General features: G+C 35.0%; 1 protein-coding gene across 1 annotated transcript in view; it reads left to right on the forward strand.

Moving 5' to 3' along the window:
- Positions 1-3660: 3660 nt before the first annotated feature.
- The window catches only part of LOC106876972 (uncharacterized), a 142090-nt gene continuing 135750 nt past the window's right edge, over positions 3661-10000 (forward strand). The window contains exons 1-2 of the mRNA XM_052974201.2: positions 3661-3769; positions 4911-5243. Of these exons, the coding sequence (XP_052830161.1) occupies positions 5145-5243 (99 nt within the window). The 5' untranslated portion in view covers positions 3661-3769; positions 4911-5144. The remainder of the gene's footprint in view (positions 3770-4910; positions 5244-10000) is intronic.

The following is a 10000-nucleotide window of genomic DNA, read 5'->3' on the forward strand; positions in this document are numbered from 1 at the left end:
TGTTAGGATATCATTATACCATTGTTCTCCACTGTATCCTCTTCCCTGAGTCCCCCCTCTTAGTACACACACAAACACACACACACAACACCCACCTATCCTCTCTCTTTCTTTCTCATGTTCTACTTCTTTCTTTTCTCTTGTCTTTCATTAATTTTTTTTTTTAATTTTATCTCTGTAAACTTCTACTGTCTTAATTTTCTATAAAGTCTCTTCAAAGGTTTTGTTTAAATTATGAGAGAAAAAGTAACTTCCTTCTCATTTATAATCTTTATTACCATTAATATCCACCCACCTTCTCCCTCCATATGTATGTGCGTACATACATGCATGCGTATGCACATACACACATATACACACACACACACACACACACACACACACACACACATCAAGTTCCGCTACCACAAATACTGATGTTAATTCACAATCAATAACAGCAAAAAAACAAGCAACGAAACCAATAAGCAAAATAAACATCTACGAAATCAATGTATTATGAAGCAAAAGAAAAAAATATATACTGACGTTTTGGAGAGTTGTTCTTTGTCAAGATAGTTGGAAAGGAGTAGAGAAAAGGTGTGGAGAGAATTCAAGTAAAAAAATGTGCAAGTTTGTATGGGTGTGTAAGTCAGTGTGTGAGAGAAAGAGAGAGAATACTAAATGGAGTGTGTTAGATGGTTTGGTGACATCCAAGTGTGTGTGTGTATGTGTGCACATGCATCAAGACATATCAAGAAGCCTAGATATACATTCACATTCAACTACAAGCAAAGGAGACCTTCTGTATTAACAGTAAAGCTTTTGTTAGTCAATAAACACACTTTAAGATGAGGAAAATAACTTACATATATAAACATTCATACACATATATGTATACATATGTATGTAGTCAGGGCTTGAAGAAGAGAATATGGTAGTATGCAGTAGTACAGAGTTGGCAAGGTTTGTTGTTTGATTTGCATAGTTGTGCATGAGACAATAGTTTCCAATTAATGCTAAATGAGATATTTTCGGACTTCATTTTCCATATAAGTTTAGATAATGAAGTGTAACTTTTTTTTCCTATTTGGATTGCAAAAAGTGTGCATAAGTTGATGGTGTCAAACTAGTTGGTGCATTTTGAACTAGTTAGCAGTTGACCCTGTATATGTAGTTGTAGGTGGTGTTGTAGTATTTATGGTTATTGGTGTGCTGTAGATAAGTTACTGGTAATGCAATTTCTATTTAGAAGGCCAGATGAAGGATTGTTACAGTTGCAGTTAGTAGAGCTATGTGTACAGTTCTGGCTTCCATATGTAGATGATTTTTGGTGGTTATAATTAACTACAGTTTTTTGTTAGTACCATTCCCTGCTACCTCTGCACTTTCAGTCCTTTTATGCCTGTTTCTTTTCCCTAATGGCCCTGTCAATTACAATGTTCCACCACCACAGTACCTTAGGTCAAGAGGGGATTTTGTACCAGCCACAGATCTAGTCAGTGGCCCTTAACAGGTTGTGTCATAGGAACCTCCAGTTGTCCTTCACATTATGTGATGCTACACCCTCCTGTTTTTTTGTCAAAAAGCTTCAAGTAATAGTCTCATAAGCATCAAGCTAATATATTTGCTCATTGTTCCCACTCCTGCCTCTGCCTTTTTGCTTTCTGTATATTTGAACCATATATATATATGCATGTGCTTGTGTGCATGCATGTGTGTGTGTGCATGTGTGCGCACGTGCATTATATGTATAGGTGACAGGCATGGGTGTGTGATAAGAAGTCTGCTTTCCAACCACATGGCTCTGGGTTCAATCCCAATGCATGGCACCTTAAGCAAGTGTCCTCTACTATAATCCCAGTTCAACCAAAGCCTTGTGAATGGATTTGGCTGGTAGAAACTTGAAGAAGCTTGTTGTGTGTGTGCATCTAGCTAGCTAGCTGTGTGTGTGTGTGTGCATCTAGCTAGCTAGCTGTGTGTGTGTGTGTGCATCTAGCTAGCTAGCTGTGTGTGTATGTGTGTGCATGCTAGAAATAGTAGCTTAAATTCACCATGCTTTCTGAAAAAAAATAAAAAGGATGCATAGGATAATATAGTCATAGATATGACGCTACATCCAAAAGCAAAACATTTATTGTTTCAACTGGAAAAGTGTTTGCATAGGTGCACTCAGTCAGAGCTGACTGCAGGCTGTACAAAAACCACCACCTTTATCTATATCACACTTTTGTGAAGATGAGATAGGGTCACTGAGAGGTCCAGTGATAAAGGCACTGTTCTGCTCCACACATGTGTTGCCGTGGGTTTGTATGGGTTCCTCTCGAACAGCAATGCTGTTCCTTGCACATTACCAAAGATCCGAATAGAAATGATGAAGAGGAGATAGAAAAACTACTAAATGTGAGCAGCAGCAGGAATGAAATAACTTCTGCTCAACAGCAGCGGCAACTGCTGAAAGAGCAGCAGTAGTATTAACAGCAGCAGCTGTAACAACAACAACCTCGTGAGCCAAACAGGGAGCCTCTATGTGGTCATTTTGCCTGCTAAAAACAGCAGCAAAATCTATCTCAAATTACGCTTTACCATCTTGAAAAAGGAAGGACACACTGTATAATGTTATCACGAATAAGTAAAAAGAAGTGATGGTCATGGTTAGAAAGTCTTTCGTCATTAATCTGCTCAATCAGAGCTAAACCCGGTGCTGTACGATAAAACACCATCATCCTCCTGTTGGCTATAACTGTCAATAGCAGTTATAGCTGTTGTTGTTGTTTAACCCTTGGTCAAGCATAATCAAACACATTTATGATTAAGAAGTGTCCAGCCACGACTGTCCTGACTTTTGTAAGAATGTATAGAACTACATTATCTAATATTTCATTTCCTTATTTCTGAGAGAGTAAGATGTGGTTTAGGGAAATTTCACCGCTTTTCTTGGGTGTTAGTAGTAGTAGTAGTAGTAGTAGTAGTAGTAGTAGTAGTAGTAGTAGTAACAGCAGCAGCAGCAGGTATTGTTGTTGTTGTTTAACCCCAGGTCAGCCCTGCTGTAGCAGGCCAATGAGCAAAAGACATTCAAGCTATGACCATCCCATCATTTTTTTTTCCAGGAATTGTGTAACCCAGGCTGCATTACCCAATGGGTTTCTTCTTTAATACAGTAAGGTATGGTTTGAGGGGTGGTGTAGCTGCTGTTTCCAGCATGTCGGGCAACCATGTAGAGACTCCCTTGTAGTAGTAGTAGTAGTAGTAGTGGTGGTAGTGGTAGTAGCGTATGTGGTAGCAATATTATCGAACTATATCAAGAAAGAGGAGGAGAGAAAAATTAAATGAGAAAAAGAAAGAACACAAGTGATTAAGAGAGAGGGGGGAGGGAGGGAGAGAGAGAGAGAGAGAGAGTGGCTGTGAGAACAGCAGCAAATCAAATTGAATGAAGTAGAAAAACAAAATATATATGTAAAAAAAAAAAAATAGAAAGAATACAAACAAACTGGACACCTACCACTCTCCCCTTCTCTCTCCCATTGCTAACATCAATAGAAGTAGCAGCAGCAGCAGCAGTAGGCTCTCATTCTGATTCGTTGTACTCCCTCTCGCCCTCCCCTTTCTCTCTCTCTCTCTCTGTCTCTCTGTCTCTCTCTCTCTCTCTTGTTCTCAGAATCTCTCTCCGCCTCTTGCCTCCTCTTTTCTCACTATCCCGCACTGCCTGCACACCCCTGCACTGCTCTGCAGCGCAGCCACCATACGGAGTACACCGGCTGCGAGCGTTACTGCATATTTATTATGACAGGTGGTTGTTGTTGGAATATTATAATAGCTGTGCAGCCTCTCTTCTCCTTCTCTGACATGAAGAAACCTTGTGTCTAAACACTTGAATTCATAATTAGCCTACTTTATACCATCCATGCTAAGTCAATGCATTATTTCGGGGGTGTTTCGGGGATAGTTTCAATCTCCTTTCATCTTCTTTTGTTGTTATTGTCATTGTAGTTGTTGTTGTTTCTTTTCTGTTTGTTTTTGTGTGTCGCTCTTGGCGTGTGATTTTCATAATTTTTTTTTTTTTAATTTAAAACAATTTATTATTATTATTATTATTATTATTATTATTATTATTATTATTATTATTATTAGCAACACATATCAGATTTTCAGAAGTTTAAGTTTGAACAGTAACAATAATAATAAATAATATTAATAATGATAATAATTTATAATAATAATAATAATTGATAACAATAATAATATTACTAATAACACTCATAATAATAATAAATAATAATAATAATAATAATAATATTAATATTAATCATTAGAAGTGCAGCAAATGTATCCAACTCCACCCACCCTCATATTTTTGAACAACATCAACATTATCAACACCCAACAACATTATCATCACCGGAATTAATACAATAACAATAATATAGCAATAATATCCTCACCATATCATCATCATCACAACCATCAGCATCATCATCCAAATAACTTTATATTATTTTTTTTGTGTGTATATATAATTTATATAATTTATATAATTATATATACATTTATATATATATATATATATATATATATATATATATATATATATATATATATGTATATGTATATGTATGTATGTATTTTCACATATGACATTTTTTACACACACTCATGCACCCACATATACAAGCATATATAAAATTTTTAAAAGTCTGTGATGGTTAGAAACATAGAGAGATAGATAGATTGTTGTTTTGGATAGTATACTTTTCCAGAATAGCATTCCGATACATTTTCTTGTCTCTTGGTCTTTATGTGTCTGTCCGTCCGTCCGCCCGTTTGTCTCTCTCTCTATGTGTCATGTCTGTCTTTTTACTGCTTACCAATGTGGCTGAAGATTGTGCACTTTCTCTATCCCTGTGTCTCTCTCTCTCTTGTCACTCCAACAGAAGAACTTGAGAAGTTGATGGGAAACAAGTGAAAAGGGGGTTGCCACTTGGAAAAACTGCGCCGACCGACCGAGCAGTCAACCGACCGACCGACCGACCGACCAAGCGAGCCAACCCCCACCCACCCCCTCCCATAACACCCGTAACCCATTAACTTCCTGATCTACCCCCACCCCCCAAACAACCACCACGTCACCCCATCCGCTTCTCCTCCCTTCCGGAGCACGGTTGGCCATGGATGTAGACTCTAATGACGGCACAGCAACCGAGTCTCTCAATGGAGAGACGAAACCAGACCCGGCGAAACTGGCACAAAGTGCCATCATCAAGCAGGTAAGTCCCCTTAATCTTCTTCGTTTTCTTTTTCTTCTTGTTTTTTTTTTTGTCTTTATCTTAAACTCAGTGAAAATAAGGGGGAAAAAGAAAGAGCAGCGTGAGAGAAAGAAAGACACAAAGAAAGAATGTATGTATGTTTTTGTATGTGTGCATCTATGCATGTGTGTGTATGCTTGTATATGCATGTGTGTGTGTGTGTGCATTTTGTTTGTTCTTTGGGCGGTATCATCACTTTGCATCACTCCTGCTACAAAGAATCATGAAGGAAAGCCAGTACAGCAGCTTCAGTGTTGCACAACGTGGTGCCATAGTAGTGCAAGTGCAAATGACTGAAGCTGCAAGAGAATTGGTGCAGCAGCAGCAACAACAACAACAACAACAACAGCAACCGATGCACGTCTCATTAAGAAATCTATGTTAATTATATGGAATGGTCGGTTTCAGGCGATGATTTCAATGCAAAGACGGTAGATCAGTAGAGTGGAAGAATTGCAACATGTGTCACAAGGGGAGGCAATTGTGCCACTCACACGTCTGCTGTTGGGAAATACTATAGGAAGTCTCTGTACTTATAGTCTGTGTATAACATCGACAGTTCCTCTGCTCGGACATCCAGATATATATATATCTCTGTGTGTATCAGTGTTATGTCAGTCTGCCTTTGTATATATGTGTGTATGTGTGTGTTTCATCATATTTATAGATGCCATATATATATATATATATATATATATATATATATATATATATATATATATATATATATACACATATCTATGGGTGTGTGCATATATGTATTATATACATATATATGCATAAATACCTTTATTCATACACATAAGCATATATATATATAAGCATATATATACACGAACACATATACATACACATATATTTATACTTATATATAATGCATAAATGCATACTTCCATAGATAACGTGTGTGTGAGTATATATGTGTATATATGTTTACTTATATATATATATACATACACCCACATACACATATATATTTTTATATATATATATATATATATATATATACATGTATATGTACATAAGTCTATATATATATATATATATATATATATATATATATATTTAGATATATATATGTGTGTGTGTGTGTGTATTTGTATGCGTACATATCTGTATTTGTGTGTATTCGTGTAGATCGATAGGTAGATAGAAAGTTAGATACTTTTACTGTGAATATGAGACCTACAACTGTACCAACATTTCAAAATAGAATTAAATATATTCCACATCAGTTCTTTGATGTATAACTGGTTTTCTTACTGTTTTTAGTTTTTTGTTATAATTCTTAGTCTGTACATTAAGAGGATATATTATATGTATGTATGTATGTATGTATGTATGTATGTATGTATGTATGTATGTATGCATGCATGTATGTATGTTTGTATGTATGTGTATATGTATATATATATATGTATGTATATGTGTATGTGTGTGTATGTATGTAAGTATATATTTGTGTATGTATATGTGTGTGTGTGTGTGCATGTATGTATATGTGTATATATATATGTATGTGTATATGTATGTATATATATTTATATATATATGCATAAGTATATATATATGTATATATATATATGCATGTATATATGTAAATATATGTATATGTATGTATATATGTGTGTGTCTGTATATATGTATGTATATATTTATGTATGTGTGTATATATATATGTATGTATATATGTATGTATATATGTATGTATGCATATTTATGTATATATATATGTTTGTATGTATATATATATGTATGTATGTACGTATATATATATATATATATATATATATATATATATATATATATATATATATATGTATGTTTGTATGTATGTGTGCATGTATAAACACATTGAGAAAGAGAGACTTGTGTATGCCTGGGATAACTATGACTATCTCCATCAGCTGTAGAAGTTGACAGGTAGATATATCTTTGGTTCTAGATTTTTTACTGTTTTGGTGAATGAGTAAGAAAAGAAGTAAATCTTCCCCTTGATAGGGACTCTATTAATTTCATCTATTACCTGGTTTAATGCCGACACCTGGACCTTGATTGCCTTTAGTGGTGTCCACTATGCTACAAGCCTTGAGGCCAGCTCTCTTGCCTAAGGACATACTTCTTCCCTACTCCAGCCTGAAAAGATTCACCAACAACTACACTTCTTGATGATAAGTAAAAATTTTTTAAATGTCCAAGAAGAAACAGCTGCACAAACATGTTGTGTTCTCCTCAGAAACAACAAAATTGCATGTGTTGGAGTATTAACTCATGACCTGTGAATTGTTTTGTCTAGTGCCTTTCTTACCTCAACCATGCTCTTTGTATATTGAAGCACACATATACAGAGACTAGTATACCAAGCTAGTGAGAAAGAGTTTCCACATTGCCACTCAATCTGCTAGAAATAGTACCTCACTCACCTTTCTTCCTTTAAAAACACAAGATGACAGAATAATGTGAAAGAGAGATGCGATGGTCATGGCTGGAACTCATTGATCATAAGTCTGCTACATATATTGCATATATATATATATATATATATATATATATATATATGCACATATATCTATAGCTATGTGTGTGTATATATATATATATATATATATATATATATATATATATATGCACATATATCTATAGCTATGTGTGTGTATATATATATATATATATATGGTGTATGTCTGACAGTCTATTTATCTATCTCTATATATATGTGTGTGTGTGTGTACATGGCATATGTAACATACAGTATAGTGTATGATATACGCATACATACATACATATATATATACACACATACATTACATATATACACCACATGGCTTAGTGGTTAAGTTGTTGCACCCACTTGCAAGATTGTAGTTTCAATTCCCAGGCCAGTGGTGCACTATGTTCTTCAGTAAAGCACCTCATTTCCTCTTGCTCCAACCCACTCAACTGTAAATGTGTGACCCTGCAACAGACTGGCATTCCCTTCAGGGGGAATGTTGGGTTGTCTGTCTAGCCAGTGGTGTGGTACCATTCAATAGATACAACAGTGTGATGAAGTGCACTGTGACTAACAGTGCGATAGTCTAGTTAAAATTGTGAAACAGTTATATATATACATACACATATACATAATATTTATATACACATGCACACACATGTATATGTATACATACATATATATATATATATATATATATATATATATATATATATATTTTGAGTTCTATATAATATGTTTGCACTAAATAAAATTTATGTTCATATAGTTTACAACTCTAACATTGTGTTATATATACTGTGTGCCCCTCCACACATACATGCAGACACATATACACACATATTTATATGTGTGTGTGTGTGTGTGTGTATATATATATATATATATAGACACTCACACACACACACACACACACACACACACACACACACACACACACACACACACACACATAAATATGTGTGTATATGTGTCTGCATGTATGTGTGGAGGGGCACAGTATATATAACACAATGTTAGAGTTATAAAGTATATGAACATAAATTTTATTTAGTGCAAACATATTATATAGAACTCAAAATATTGAGAAGAATGATGTATATTATATCAAAAGGTGATAGCCTACTCTAAGGTTCCCCATGGCTTTACATGACATGATTATACATACATGCACATATACATACACACACACATATAGAAATGTATGCATAGATTTATACGTGCATTATGTACATTATATGTGTTGTATTGTGTGTGTGTGTACAATATACATACCAGTGACCAAGTCTCTGTGCTGTCACTCAGCTTGCTAAAAATAACAACTAAATCATACCCCTTCCTATTTTAATTTTGGGTGATGTAGTTCTAGGTAAACTATCCTGTGCTTACAATAGTTAGAAAGGTTGGTCATTGTTAGATTGTCTTAACTAATAGATCTGCATGAAAAAAGGCTGATGTGAAACTAAACAACACATGAGTATTCCCACAATTCACTGTATGCGTTACCATTCCACATCTGTCTGTCCAACTGAAAAACTATGGACTTTTGTTGTTGCTGCTGCTTAATGCACTTTCAGTTTCAATAGAGTGAGGAACAACAGTATAGAGTGTTCCTGGGTTTATTTAAATTACTCTTATCACATCTCTCTGCCTTTGGTAGCCCATCCCGTTGCTATTGGTAACAGCATGTCACTTCAATTTTTACTGATAGACTGAAGAAGACAATTTAGCAGATCACTCACTTATTTGCATTCTTCCTACTTGCTATATATTTTTTTTCAGTAGTACTGTAGGGAGCAGGGGAGAAGCCTCTGATTAAGATTGTGTGTGTGTGTGTGTGTGTGTGTGTGTGTGTGTGTGTGTGTGTGTGCGCGCGTGCACTCACCTGCATATGTATGTATTACATTATTATTGTACCTTAGGCAAATGTCTTTCTTTTACTAAGGCCTCAAGTTGAGCTGTACTTTGTCTCTGGAATTTGGTAAATGCAATCTGCAAGAGGCCTGATTTATATATTACACGTGTGTGTGTGTGTGTGTGTGTATTTTATGTTTATGTTGTATTCCATAGCCTCATGGTACAACAAAAAATAAAAATTGACAAAATAAGGAATATGCAGAAATATGAACTGGAGTTAATATGATCAACTGAAACTATTAAAGGTGGTGTCCCACCATGGCCACTGTCCAGTGACTGAAACAAGTAAAAGAATAAATATATATATATA

This window comes from Octopus bimaculoides, chromosome 18 (assembly GCF_046866305.1).
Source record: "Octopus bimaculoides isolate indiv1 chromosome 18, ASM4686630v1, whole genome shotgun sequence".
Lineage (NCBI taxonomy): Eukaryota > Metazoa > Mollusca > Cephalopoda > Octopoda > Octopodidae > Octopus > Octopus bimaculoides.